Source organism: Miniopterus natalensis, chromosome 7 (assembly GCF_054644295.1).
Source record: "Miniopterus natalensis isolate mMinNat1 chromosome 7, mMinNat1.hap1, whole genome shotgun sequence".
Taxonomy (NCBI): Eukaryota; Metazoa; Chordata; class Mammalia; order Chiroptera; family Miniopteridae; genus Miniopterus; species Miniopterus natalensis.
Genome location: NC_142087.1, coordinates 44,588,781 through 44,604,109, shown reverse-complemented (window position 1 = coordinate 44,604,109; position 15,329 = coordinate 44,588,781). Strand labels below are relative to the sequence as shown.

The window sequence follows — 15,329 nt, the reverse complement described above, 5'->3', positions numbered from 1 at the left end:
AAACTAACTGAAAACTGTTTTAGTACTTTCGTGAGAAGGAATCATAATTACAAAGCTAGCCACAGGCAGATTTTGGAAAGACTAAGTTTTTTTTTAATCTTCCCCTGAGAGTATTGTCCATTGCTTTTCAGAGAAAGTGGAAGGGGGAGAGAGAGAGAGAGATCTCAACGATATGAAAGAGCCACACTGATTGGTTGCCTCCCACACACACCCCAACTAGGCCGGGGATCGAGCCTGCAACCGAGGTCCGTGCCCTTGGCTGGAATCGAACCTGGGACCCTTCAGTCCGAGGGCCGACGCGCTAACCACTGAGCCAAACTGGCCAGGGCCCTCAGTCTTCTTTTTACTTGGTATGCAAAATCAATCTAACCCCTTTTCCACTTGGTTTTCACACAAATAGTAAATGACAGCTATTATAACCCCATGAATCTTATCTTCTTCAAGCTAAATATTCTGTTTCCTTTAAAAAAAAGGGGGGGGGAGGCTGTAGGTGTTAAAACTTTCACTTCATGGTGATTTATTCAATTTACTATACTTTAAAACCATATATTTTTATCAAGAAGTATTCAAAAACTTAAATATTTTAAATGCTTTTTTTCTGCTCCCAATTCTCTCTAAAACTCTACAAAAAGGAGCTAAGTTGACCTAATTTCCTTCATTTTCATTATGAAGTCATCTTCACAATGAAGATTCTGGTCATTGTAAAAGAAGGAAAAAGTAAAAGAAAACAGAACTTGAGGTATACAGAAGAGGAAAACCTCTCTTATTCATAAACTAGATAATCAACTGATAAATAATTTGATTTGATAATAATGCTCTAACTCAGATTCAACTGCCTGGGTTCAAAAACCAGATTTGGAAAAGTAATCACTAGTAATGAAAAACACAGTGTCCCCAAAATCTCATTTTACCAATCATTCCTACCTGCTAACCAGTTATCTCACGGGGAAACTGGGAGAATCGAATTAAATAAAGCACATGGAAGTGCTTTGCAAACCAGAAGCACAAATTAAGGTACTTTCTGTTTTTCATGATACATAATATTCAGATTCAGTTACCATATTCTAAGTGTCTGTGTGTCAGTAGTTGTGCTCAGCACCTTTCTATATGTTTCTTCATCCACAAATATCTCTGTAAGGCTAACATTTTTGTAGGAGGGGGCACTGAGAGTAGTTTGCCTAAGGTCTGAACCAAGAAATGGTGATGCCTTTTTCCACCTACCATGACTACTGCAATTAAGGTGATAACTGAGTGTTAGCATTACTGTTATGATATTAATAGCTGTTCCCAATATAGCACTTCTCAGCACTTTTCTACATATTAGCATCAATTAATAGAATTTTACTAAAAACAAACCCTTACAAGCATCAAACAGGCCACTGATCGCCTTCCCTTGGCTGCCCTCTGATGGTGATATCAACAAAGAACAAATGAGCCCAGAGCACATAAGGAGGGAGAAGTGCATTAGCATCTGAGCCCTGGAAAACCCTTTGTGGAATCCAGACACCCTCTCCTGCCTCCTGGGGCCCCACCCACACCCCTCTCAGGCGATGCCAGCTGGATTTCCCACCCTGCCTGAACCAGCCACTCCTGCCCAAGCCTCTGTGACTAAATGTCCTTCCATCTACATGGAATTCCCTTTCCACTCTCTCCTCCCTGGCAAAATCCTAGTTCTCACTCAGATACCACCTCCCCATCTGTGAAGCTGACCCCATAACTCCCGCACAGTAAGAGGGCCCATTTTCTGGTTTATCTGGGGCATTTCTGTCCATATTTGATTGTCTCTTCTCCACTAGACTTAGCTCCTTTGATGACAGGGATCATGTCTTATTTTTAGTGCTCTGCCTGAAACTAAGAAGATGCTTAATAATTGTTGGGTTGTTGAATGAATGAATGATCCTCCTGAATTGGGAGAATCAAATTAAATAATGAATGGAAACATGCTTTGTAAACTAAAAGTACAAATTAAGGATGTATTCACATAGCTAATGATAAATAATATCCAGATTGAAGGCTATTTCTCAAAGGCCCTCATAAAAGGATGAAGTAGGGCAAGGTGTTCTCAGACTTCTTCTGTCCCTTGTCTCCGTTCCTCTTCTCCACCTCTCTCCCCAGACACGGAGGTGCCAATGTCCTGCTGCATCCCCAGCACCCTCAGATCCTTCTAGGCTCCTGATGTGCCATCGTCCACCACCCCACTCAGATGTCTTTGCCCTCTGTCCCTTTGCTGGGACAGCAGTGGGCAGTAATCCTGTGCTCTCACTGGTAGGCTGGAGTTGAAATTACATTCTCCAGCAGAAAATGAAACTTTATATCCTGAAACTGAATCATCTTGCTCTTCAGCCGTATTCCCTGATGAGTAATTCAGTCTTACCTGACTGAAACAGTCTCTTCGGGCCATCCTATCTTAATTGCCTCAGAGGTTCAGCTTAGTCAGTTCTGGAGCCTCCTCCCTCCTCTTGCCCTTCTCTCCAAAGTGACCTAAGTTCCCGGGGGTCAGACTGTCACATGGCATTGGAAGGGGGTGGTGCTCATGTCTCCTCCAGGTGCTGGCTTGTCCAGCCCCTCTGGCCCCAGAGCATCCTGCCCTGGTACCCTGAGGTGCAGCTGGTGCCACTACACGCTGGCCCTGCCATCATCTCTGTTGATGAAATCGCGACGTTCGGTGGCCTTATCTTCCCAACTCCAGGCGTCTGTTCACCTGGCACTTCCAACTTCCCACATGCAGGCAGGGGCTCCTAGGTGGCCAGCTGCCCAGGAGATGTGGACTAGTGGTGTTGGGGCCCAGACAACCCCACAGTCACTTCTTTCTCTCTGGTACCAGCCAAAATGCAGAACTCCCATAAGGCACTTGTAGTTCTCCTGGGTTCCATCCCAACAACAGGAGAAAATCCTTCCCTATCTGGAATTAGCCATAATTTACCTGGGTGTTCCTACCTCCCCTAGCTTACCCAACCCAGATTCACCCCAGAGAGGGAGGAAAACGTGGACCTCCCTGGCCTCCTTCCCCCATCCCTCTCCAGCACTCCCCGCCCGCAGGAGAAGGGTTTTCTGTTTTCCTTTCTGTGCAGCAGGAACCACCCTACTGTCAAATCGGTCTCTGTCCCCTGGATGCTTTGCCTTTTCTCCCCTGAAGCGGTGTCTCCCCAGTTCACGGGAACAGGGTCATTGGGGGAATGACACACAGGAAGTTTTACCCAAAATGTCCTGCTGTAACGAGCTAGTGTGAAGCACCTTCCAGAAGACAGGACATCACACTCCGCAAAAAATTGAAGTTCCTAAAAACTTTAGGATGTAGCCGCGCGAGTTCTGGACACCAGAATAGAGGAGTGGGAGGGGCGTGTTTCGTTCCCTGACCCTCAGAGCCCACCCCAGAGGAAGCGGCCCCTCTCCTGCGGCACTGAAGGGGCGCACCGAGCACTCCTCAGGCTGTGCTGTGTGAACACCCAGGAAAGCAAACTGACAGTCTCAGGGGGAATAACACGGGCTGGCTTCTTCAGACGTGGTTCTGCCACACTCTGCGGTGTAAGATCCTGCCACCGACGGCCTGTTTTATCAGGATTAAGGGCAGCACTCAGGTGGGCCAGGCCCTGCCACATACCAGCCTCTGTAACTGCGCTGGAGTCTCGCTCTGCGTTTGGCCGCGGGGAGTTCTTTCCAGGTGTTAACTGGCTGCTGTGCGGGCGCCCCGCGGCCTGCCGGGGTGCACGCGTGTCCTCTCCCGCAGGACGGGACGGCGCCGCTGTGGATCGCGTCCCAGATGGGCCACAGCGAGGTGGTGCGGGTGATGCTGCTGCGGGGAGCCGAGCGCGACGCCGCCCGGGACGTGAGTCGGGGCAGGGCTGCGGGGCGCGGGGGGGCGCGGGGGGGCGCGGGGGCGCGGAAGCTCCAAAACTGGGCTCGGCTCCGGCGCGGAGCCGGCGCGCGTTACCCGGCCTGTATCCCCGCTGGGTTTTGTCCCGACCTCCGCCCGCTCTTTCGGGGCATAACAAAAAGCGTGAATCCGATGAAAGGTAGCAAGTGCTGCTCAGTCTCTCCAAAGGGGAAAAAAACTCTATGTGATTCCTTGGCGCTGCTGCTCCAGCTGAGCAGACTCCTGGGCGAAGCGGGGAAGCTGGGGGAGGTAGGGCCCCGCCTGGGGCTGTCCTGGGGGCATGTCCCTGGCGGCTGCTAGTCCTGCTGGCGCTGGGCCGCAGTGCGCGCCTGGCCCGGCGTGGAGATGGGGCGCCTGTGGTTTGGGGCCCTGCGGAGCTCCAGGCTGGCCCCACCCCGAGCTGCAGTCCACTGCTCCACATCCCCCGCCGGCCCCCACTTAGCCTCTGCCGGTGTCCCCTGACTCCCACAGCAGGCCTACGCCCCATAGGAACTAAGGGTGGCTTGCTATTCACTTTTTAAAAAAAAACAAAAACTGCCTCTTTGCCCTTGACACTACTCCTGCTTATGTGACCCACCTCCCCTTTCCAAGTCAGAGCCCCAAAAGGAAATGAGAAGGCGCCTTCCTGTGCGCTTCATGTCCCCTCTCCCACTCGCTCGTCTTCCCATAGGCTCTGAAGCCAGAAAAGAAAAATCCCCTTTTCTCCTCTGTCTTCCTGATCCCAGCTAAGCCTTGGGCGCTGGCTGGGCCCGGCCTTCCCTTTGCTACAGGAGGAGCTGGGAGCCAAATCCTCCAGCTACATACAGCACTTGACACGTTAACGCAGGAGAACAAAGAGTTGGGAAAATCTCTTCTCAGGCCAAAAAGTGATGGCAGAGGCAGAATGTTAATTTTTCAACTTTCCTTTTTTTTTTTAAACAGATTTCAATCTATTCTTTCCTCCTCTGCCCCCCCCCACACCCCCCCACACAGGCAAATAGATACCTAGGGCAGATTAGAGCAAGGTTATATACAAGAAAAGGCAAAATGAAAAGCACATTTAACATTTTAGAACCGTCAGTACAGTTCAAGAATTATTTAAATCATTGCAGACAGTTCAACAATTAATTTCTGCTGAGTCATGAACTGCCGAGAATGCCTCTTTAGTTCATTATGTCCTAAAAATATGCTCCTGAAATTCCCTTTGTCCCTTACCCAGTGTTCTCAGGGACTGGAAGAGTGTGACTTCCCAAATGGCAGGGTCCTAAGATCATATAAGAAGTCACCTATTTTGTCTGGTGTTCTTTTACTCAGAATTCATTCCTTAATATGTTCTAAAATGCTCCTAGATTAAGAGACATTGCCGGCCTGTGCATATTCCTAGTTCTCAACTCACGTTTAGTTCTCTGTTAATCTACTTTTGTTTTCCTCTGTCTTCAAAGGATGGTACAACAGCATTACTGAAAGCAGCCAACAAAGGGTACAGTGATGTTATAGAGGAGTTGCTGAAATTCTCACCCACCCTTGGTATTTTGAAGGTAAGAGCTAGAGAGAAATCTTGCCAATCTGTAAAAGAAAGAGGTTAGAAATTAAGAAGTCTGTACTTGGGGACTGTAGTAGAGTCTGGGTAAAATTAACACGGTTAGTTGTATCCTTGGGAGAACACACCTACAACTTCTTAATGTTGGAGATTCGTGGGCACTGGTAGAAATGAGAAGGTGGTGAAAAGAATGAACCAGAGTATGTCAGTACCTGGTTTTCCAGGAAGAAAAAAAAAATTAGACGGTAGTAATGAAATTGCTAAGATGGAAAGTCAACATATAGGTATGTGATTGCAAATCCTCCACAAATCTTAAAACATGATTTTTTTGTCCTACAAAAGATGGGGGACAGGTGTTCATGTTCCTTTCCTTCATTATCTGGAGCAAAGAACCACATTGTTACCTTAGGTGAAATAAAATAAGCCTCCAACATCTGGACACCTCAGAGAATGTTTCATTCTGGGGAGCTGGGTATTCCAGAGAACAGAGCCCCAAAACTCTTTTTAAAGTTTTAATTATTTGGGATTAAAGTATTTCTAAACTATAGTATAAACGAGGGTTGGCAATCTTTTTCAATAAAGAATCAGGTAATAAATATTTTAGGTCTTCCAGGCCGTAAAGTCTTTGTTGCAACTGCTGAACTCTGCCATTGTAGCACAAAATCAGGCATAGAAAATACAAAAAAAAAAAAAAAAAAGTTGCTGCACTCCAGTAAAACTTTATTGATGGACATTGTATTTCTGGAATTTAATATTCACACATGTTACTAAATATTTTTCTTCTTTTAATTTTTTTTTTTTTTTAATCTTAGCTTGCCAGGACGTAGAAAAGCAGGCAGCAGGTTAGATTTGGCCCACTGGCCGTAGTTTGCTGGCCCCTGGTATGCACTCTCCTGTTTTCTTAAATAGAGGACACTAAACCTGTTCTAAACTTGGGACAGTGGCTTAGCACTTTCTGGACAGCACCCTCAGAGTTTATTGATGTGTATAAAGTCTACTTGCCCTTGAGTGACCCCAGAGGCATTTTGGACACTCTGATTCTGATCCTTATGTCTTTAGGTTCCATTCTTGCTGTCAGCTGATACAGAGCTGCTGCTATCAGTGTGCTGGTCCCTCTCCCTGTCCCAATGAGCTACCTCTAATCTTCCATGAGCTTGGAAGCCAGGAAGCTGCACCTGTTAATAATGTATGCAAAGTAAGAATAGTCTGTGAAAGTGAACTTTCTATGAATAAAAGAAATGAGCTTCAGAAAGGGACTTTGCAATATCTAGTCTCCTTTCAAACAGGTCTTTTTTGTTTTGATTTTTGGTTTTTGGCCATGTTGCACGTAGGTGAAGCTGATGGGTTGGTTAAGATTTATGTAAGTGAAATGTTAACAAACTAGTGAACTACCATATATATTATAAAAGCAAACATGGGAAAATGCTACTTTGCTGGAATTTTTCTCTGTGCATGATATTTTGCTCTTTTACAAAACAAGAAAGTATTTTTTATTATAGGTAGTTAATTTGGAAACTAAGCTTGCATTTAGGTACTGTTCACAGATCTATGCACCTTCTGGAACAGATGTCATATGCGCTCACTTCTGACATACAGTGTCGTTTTCTCTTAGAATGGGACATCGGCGCTCCATGCCGCAGTGCTCAGCGGGAATATTAAAACAGTCGCTCTGCTCCTGGAAGCAGGGGCAGACCCAGCCCTAAGAAACAAGGTACTGGCCTTACCTTATGCATCTTTTAACTCCATTAGGCACCTATGGAAAGGGATAAGGCAGTGTCTACCTTAACCAAGGTAACATCTCTCTGACTCCCGTCACTATCTTCATATTTCAGCATAGTAATGGCATGCAGGGTTGTCAGTACATAGGGTGAGCAGCACCTTTGGACCCAGAGAATTATACTAAAAGCCTGTATCATCAGTGGATTTCAGCTAACAATGGTGCAGCCCCAGGGGCAGGGAGGCAGTTGTGGGAGTAGGGTTGTAAGTGTGCTATCATCAATGAAGTGTCCTAAAAATGTCAAAGTCTGGTAGTTTACCACCATTCCCCATAAGTTGGATGCTCATATGTGGAGAATTGCTGGTACTCTATTTGGTGTCTACATGGGGGAAAATGTTATTTTTATATTGTTAACAGGACTTCACACCACTGTTACAAAACCAACCCAAATTTATAGCTCAAAATCTCTAGTTTACATTAGGCCAAATTTGGAGGTGGAAGATGCATAGTAGCCACAGAAAAAAAATGATTATCATTGTATTTCCTCTTATTCAACATCTGCATAAGCAGTCAAATGTACGGGGGGGGGGGGGGACAGTAGCCTAGGAAAGGTCTTGAGAAAACACACTAAACTACTAACTTTTTTTCTTTAATCTTCACCTGAGGATATTTTTTCCATTGCTTCTCAGAGAGAGTGGAAGGGAGAGAGAGAGAGAAACATCAATATAAGAGAGACACATCAATTGGTTGCCTCCCGCACAAGCCCTGACCAGGGCCTGGGATCGAGCATGCAACCAAGGTACATGCCCTTGGCTGGAATCCAACCTGGGACCCTTCAGTCCTCAGGCCGATGCTCTAACCACTGAGCAAACTGGCTAGGACTAAACTACTAACTTTTGAAGGAGGAAGCGGGAGTGGTGCTTATTAATAGGGGAAGACATGAAAAGCAATTTTTATTTTATACTTATAAAATTTTTTATAAGCATCTACTACTGTGTTCAATTTTATTAATAAGAAAAACAGAAACATAGAGTATGTCATGATACTTTTTTTAAAAATGTACATCTTTATTGGTTTCAGAGAGAGGAAGGGAGAGGGAGAGAGAGAGAGAGCAACATCGATGATGAGAGAGTCCTCACTGCTCGGCTGCCTCCTGCAGGCCTGCCGCTGGGAATCGAGCCCGCAACCCAGGCATGTGCCCTGACGTCATGATATTTTGAAAAGAAACTATTAAGAAGTACAATGAAACAACATGCCAAGGGGCTTTTTCATTCCGTTTAAGATGTGGAATTATTTCCTCGTTCCTGCCATTGAACTGTGTGAAGATGTGGTTTCTGCTTGTCTCTTCCTGGGATACTTAGACTTGTTTTCCATTAGCTGGACTGGCTGAGTGATAAAGCAGCTGAAATCACAATGCTGTCTTATCTTTAGACCTTGGACACAGACATCCTAAAGGGAGTGGTCTTCATGGCTAAGCCACCCAGTACTGAATGAAGGCAAGGGGAACACGTTAGTACCTTTAGATAGAAACTGAAAAATGCAATTCCGGTGTGTCTCCTGGAATCTCAGCAATAATGGTTATGGGGAATTTCCAGTGACCACAATGCTGGCCTTTGGACCCTCCCTAGAGCTACCTGCATATATGTGTGGGCTGCTCCTGTTGGCGTTTCATACTGCAGGGCCCTTAGAGAGCTGAGAGTAGCTGCCAGGGGACCCACTCCCCCAACAGCCACCCCTAGAAGTCAGCCTCTTTAGAGGAAGCCAGGGTATTGGGATTCCAGCAGCCACCCAGGACTCCTGAGGGAGTATTCGTGACCTTTATTCACTCGTTCAGCAAGCAGATGGAGTGCCTGCTAGATACCATGCACCGGGCTGTGTACTGGGGGACAGTGATGAATGAGGTTCACGCAGTCTCTGCCTTTGTGGAGGGCTGAGTTTAATGGGAAATAAACACAATTAAGCCACTGCAGTACTGAATGACAAGGGATGTCAGCGGGGAAGTAGAGAATGCTGTGGGAGACTTCCCAGGGGAAGGACTTCTAAGCTAGTACAGAAGCACTCTTCTTCTGCAGGGCTTCCAGGACTTCTGCTCTGGGGCTTGGAGGCAGATGTCCCGGGAGAGGGTAACCAGTGGTCCTAATAGCCACTTGCCACACTATAGCCATCCCCCTGGGTTCAGGGGTCCTGTGTTCCCAGTACCCCCAACTGAGGACTCAGAACACATCTCCCAGGAGCAGTAGGGAAACAGAGTGGTCTGATGCTAGGCTATTGCGAACATGGACCCTGAGGGGGAGCCGAGGCACTAGGCATCGTAACAGTGCTCGCAACCTTAGCAACCTTAGCAACCTGAGAACTCGGTGGGGACCGACCGAGAGAGAGAGGAGGAACGAGGCCAGGTTTTTAAAACTATCTGGTTGACACGAAGAAAACTGATGTCATTGGCTGAAAATTGACTACACGGTTTGGAAGCATAAAGCTTATTTTAATGATAAAGGGTATGGACATTCATGGAGTTAGTCACACAACTTGCTGTCACACACACACTGTAACTCGACAGGCTTGTAGACAGAAGTACAGCCTCTTAGCTCTCCTCTTCTTCCCGCCTGTAGAGGCTCCTCTGACTACCCGCCAGCCTGCTCAGCAAGGACCAATAGCCGGTGCACAACAGTTAGGTATTCCTGAGTGGACTCTGAGACTGGGCTCTGCTCACCAGGAGCATTTTTCTGCAGGCCCAGGCTTTAGACCTGCTCAATGCCTGCTCCTGTAGGAACTAAGCTAATAGTAGAATTTGACCCCATAGAGGGACCTCTGGTTTATAGTAGCACAGCTTAGCAATTTCCTGTCTGATTCAGTCTTGCCTCAGCATCAAGGGTCCTTTGTGATGGGCTGAGCTACAGATACAGGACATGCTGCACAGCAGACTACTTGTGGTAAACTCATAATTCCCCACAAGTCTTTTCTCAATTCCCAACAAGTGAGGTCCTAGCCAGCGGGGGGGGGGGGGCAGTATCCAGCCCTAGAAGGTGGGGACTGGAGGAGCTTCACCTAAGATCAGGGTCCCAGGTAAAGCAGCTGGGGTTCCAGGCTCTGCAGCAGAAAAAAATATGTGAGACAGGTAACTTCTGTATTCAAGCCCCCTGCCCCATTCTGGGTGCCTTTCTACTCTTTAACTGCCTCCTCTGAAATCCCAAGAACACCCTTTTGATTCATCTATAATAACAACTCTCAAAGTGTGGTCTGTGGACCCCTGATGGTCTTCAAGGCCCTTTCACGAAGTCTAAGGTCAAAACAATATTCTTTTCTTTTTTTAAATTTATTGACCGGGTATTGAACCTGCAACCTTGGTGTATCGGGACGATGCTCTAACCAACTGAGCTACCTGATCAGGACAAAATAATATTCTTAATACAAGGATATTACTTGCCCTTTCCATTGTACTGATATTTGTTCCCATGTTGCAAAAGCAAGTGTAGATGAAACTATTGGCACCTTAGTACACATCAAAGCAGGGGCACCAAACTATACTGGAAATGATTTTACAAACATTTTTAAGCTCTTTTACAAAAATACCAGTTTGACTTAAGAGAGTCTTTGATGAAACAGTAAACAATTTTTAATTTTATAAAAACTTGACCCATGCTATATGCATTTTAATATTCTGAGTGACAAATGGGAAGTATAGGTAAAGCACTTCTGCTGCACACTGAATGCGATGGTTGCCTCAAAAAAAGGGGGGGGGCATTTGTACAATTGTTGGAATTACAAAGTGAACCAGCCACTTTTTTCATGGAATATTATTTTTACTTGAAAGAATGACGTGTATGACTTGTATCCACCACGTGAGCTTAGCAGCTTCCTAACACTTACCGGCTTTCTTTGACGAATCAGCGGTAGTTCCTAATGAATGTGATCTTTTGATATTATGTAATGAAATGTGCCAACATTTGGGACTGCGGAACTCAGTGAACTAATATTTTCTAAATGACTAGTACATGATGTTACAAATCATGAATGGGTAAAAAATCCACCGGTACCTAGACAGACCTATGGATTTTAATGTAACAGAGCATGAAAAGTTCATTGACATGGTTTCAAATTCCACATAGCGATTACCTGTAAGCAACTACCTCTTGTCCTGTGTTGGTGTTGCATCATATAAGAATATCTACAGTGATCTGAAAAGGCTGTTAAAATGCTCCTCTCTTTTTCAACTACCTACCTGTGAGAAGCTGAATTTTCTTCTTATGCTTCAGACCAAAGCAACATATCACAACAGATTGGATACAGAAACACATGGGAGAATTCAATCGTCTTCTATTAGGAATTGTAGAAATACTTAAAACTCTTAACGATGCTACTCTTCTCACTGACTTCTTTGTTTTTGAAAATTTGGTTACTTTCCCTAAATATGTTATTTAAGTTAACCTGTAATAGGTTTGTTATTTTAAATAAATTAATAAATATATCTTTTTCCCCCCAGTTTTTGTTTCTAATAAGTTAAAAACAAAAGCTCGTTGGGGTCTTCAATAATTTTGAAGAGTCTAAAAAGGTCCTGAGAACAAAAAGTTTGAGAACCACTACCCCATACACTTATTGCATATGGTAGGGACTCGCTCACTAAATAAATGCGTGAGGAGTGTGTCAGCAGTGCTATGAAAAGAAAGGACATACCGGCGTCATGTGGGAAGCGGGGGCCGCTGAAGCTGCTCTTCCCTAGGTATCTCTGAATGTTTCCTAACTTTGCCTTCTCATCAAACAATCTGCCTCATATAGTAAACTAATTAATTATAAGGTATCAAATGTAATGCTATTGAGCACTTACTAGATATGCTAAGCATTGTGCTGGAAATGAGAATACACGATTAATAAGACAGGGACCCTGACATCCAGGAGATTGCCGTCTAGGTTGCTATGTGGCTACATAGAAGAATAGCCCTAACAATAAGATAAGAAAATAACCGGTGATATTTTTGCATTTAATAGAAACCTTTAATGACTTAATACAAAACAGAGAGGCCAGTGGGGTTTTCCACCAGTGCAGAAGCAAGTTTGGGTCAGAGCCCCCTCTTTGGAGTCCCTAAAACCACACCAACTGTGGGAAGTCACTAATGCCTATCTTACCTTCTTTCAGGCCAATAAACTCCCAGCAGAACTAACCAAAAATGAACGTATATTGCGTCTCCTCCGAGGGAAAGAAGGCCACAGGAAGAGCTACCTTAGTTGCATATTTGACTGAGAGGTAGGAACCTTAACCACATTGTCCAACTAGAAATGGCTTTCAAATAGTGTTGGAAATTCTTCTAAGAAAGAAAATGCTCTGATTGCCCACCCTAGGTCCCTGACCAAGAAGATTTGTACTTCGTGCCCTGAAGCAAGAACAGGACAGCTCAGGGACCCCTTCCCCTCCTTTACCTGGGCTTCTCACACCGGCCTATAACCCTGCTCCCACAGGGGCTGGCAGTTTCGTGGATTCCACGGAAACTCATTTTAAACTATACTAACCTGAGTCTTTAGGTTCAACTCTAATTGTTAAACCCTCTAAGAGCTTTAAGTAAGAAGACAGAAGGACTGTAAGCCTTCAGAAGACTGAAAGTCTGACCTTCAATGAACCAATGCACTTTTGCTTTTGTGTTAAATGTATGTCTGCTAAAATATATAGCTCCATTATATTTTACACATATACATGTATGTCATCCCAGTGTAAAATCTTTTCTTCTACCCAAGGATCATAGCCATGTTTACTAGGACTCAATGATGCATAAAGCTGCACTATTAAAAAGCCACTCTGACGTTCCTCCGTGTGCTTTTCAAGGATGGACTGTTGAACTATAAAAAAGACAAAACCGTTCATTTGTGAGCTGTTCCTCATCTCATTCCTGACATGTAAATTCATTTTTTTACCTAGAGTCCGTATTGTAGGTATACTAGGATACAGTGGCAAATTTGAAAATTTGGAAAATTACAAGCCACAGGAAATTTAGGCCCTTTTCTTTGAGCATTTATTTTGGTTCAGTTATTGAGACTCTGTTTCCTGTGCCGTACTAAGTAGATTTAACATGCTCTGGAATCTTGAGCTTCCAACATCCCATTGCTTGATACAATGACTTTGATGTCGTTGTATAAAATGTGACATGTGCAAGTACAATATGTGGCTATTACTATTGCAGGAGTATAAGTAATAGAATACTGTTATTAGTATTTAGTAAGTGTTCCTCTCTGCATGTTCTTGAGCTAATTGATTCCAAGAAAGAAACCTGGGTTTTAATTCTTTTGAGAAGCGGTGTCAAAATTTATATTCGATGTACTTTATAATCAATGGTGTCTAAATGCCTCAGTCAGTGCCTAATTGCACAGACAGAAATGAAACCTTCTTTCTACAACCTGCCATAATGAACACTGATGGTATTTCTGTTGTTTAAAAACACACCTTTTGTTTTCTTGTTCATGTTCTGCTCTGGTTTCCAGCCAATGTTCTGTGTAAATACATGTTAACATGGAGGGAAATGTATTCCCAAAAGGTGTTTTTAACCAATTTGTAGTGTTACTAAAAGCATTTTCTTTAAGTCAGTAAACAATGGAATATAATTTTGAAATTAGAAGATATTCTCTTACAGTTTGTTATGATCAATAAAATAATCAACAAAAATTAGGTAATTTTGATCATTACACAAGCAAAGCCAGTAATGAGCAACCCACAGCCCCCAGAGATACCTGCAGCTTGACTAGCTATTTAACAGGTCTGCAATCTAATTTCAGGATAAAATTTAGAGATTTTTTAATTTCTGGATTGCTGGAACCCCCTTATATAAATATTTTAGTAGCTGCAAAGCAGTACCAGTTTCCTCATTGACTTTCTTTTATTCACCAAAGTTGTACAATTAATTACACATTTCCCCCCATGGGTATTTCATAAAGCTGTATTTATTTTGAAGAGGAAAATAATCTGGCCTTAAAAATTTAATATTTTTTCCCCCTTAGTTAGAGCCCTTAGGCCAAAAATGGTTGCTCATCACTGATGTAAATCAAAACAGTTTTATGGGAACTGATAACAAAGTTCCAAAAGACAAAACTGGGATGAAATCACAAAGTTAATGGTTTTTTCACTAAAACATGTTTTCCTTGGCCTATTCATTAGATCCTTTTATGCAGTAAATGTTCTTGATCAATATTAGGGCCATTAAAATGAATCCAGTAGCTTTAACAATATTCAGTGGGAGCCTTGTTACTGTAGGTAAGCGGTGTCAGTCAAGCTTATTAGAAGGCTGGAATTTGGTCTAGATGAGATTATGATATTATTTATAGCAGGGAATATGATTAGATAAATCACTCACCAAAGATTGAAAATAAGGTCTGTTATTTAAAGTTTAGTTGCATTTATTTTGCACACAGGTAGATGATTCTTATTTTATGTTAGTCTAATGCACAATTCATTGATCTCTGTATCCTAAGACTTAGAACTAGCAACTTCTATGCAAATTATTTCCTTAATTGAACCACAAAAGTTTTTTATTATGTCCATTTGTTTGGTGAAATATTCCAGGTTATAATTTAAAATAAAGCTAATATACTACCCAATTTGCCTTTGCTGTTTTTCCCTGTTTGTTTTGAATCAGAAGTTATTTCTGTGATTTTTAATAAAATGGACTTTCCGTCTCTGTACGTTTTATGTTACTTATGGACCTATGATTTCATAATTTCTACCATGGATAACTTTTGTAATGATCCCAAAAGGTTTTTTATTCAGACAAAAATTCCTGGGATAGTCACAGAAGATACTAAAAATAGAAGCTTTTAATTGTTTTGCTGTTTTTAGTGTGGGAAATTGGCAGAGAAAGGTGCCCAGATGGAGTCACAGTTATAGCATGAAGGCAGGAAGGGTGGAGAATATGGGACCTATTTTTCAAAACAGGTAGAGGCAGAGCTAATGAGAGTTGGTGATTAATTGAACATAGAGGGTAAAGAAAAGAAAGGAGAGTTAGGAATTATACTAAGGTATATCAGGGGACCCTATGACCACCCCCAGTGTCAGTGATTTGCTAAGACTCCCAGAGCTCATCATATGGTCATATTCATGGCTAAGATGCAAGAGAATATATAGGAAAATCAGCAAAGGGAAAGGGAAATGGGGTGACCATAGAGGAAATCAGATGCAAACTCCAAGAGTCCTCTCCTGTGGAGTCACAGGACGAGCTTACTTCCTCTAGCAACGAGTTGTGACA

At 43.5% G+C, this 15,329-nt stretch overlaps 1 protein-coding gene across 1 annotated transcript in view; it reads left to right on the top strand.

Annotated features, from left to right (window-relative positions):
* The window catches only part of ANKRD29 (ankyrin repeat domain 29), a gene marked incomplete at its 5' end in the record, with an annotated part of 30,047 nt that extends 15,266 nt beyond the window's left edge, over positions 1-14,781 (top strand). Inside the window, 4 exons of the mRNA XM_087819000.1 lie at positions 3,728-3,826; positions 5,296-5,391; positions 7,006-7,104; positions 12,242-14,781. Of these exons, the coding sequence (XP_087675126.1) occupies positions 3,728-3,826; positions 5,296-5,391; positions 7,006-7,104; positions 12,242-12,346 (399 nt within the window). The remainder of the gene's footprint in view (positions 1-3,727; positions 3,827-5,295; positions 5,392-7,005; positions 7,105-12,241) is intronic.
* Between the last annotated feature and the right edge of the window lie 548 nt (positions 14,782-15,329).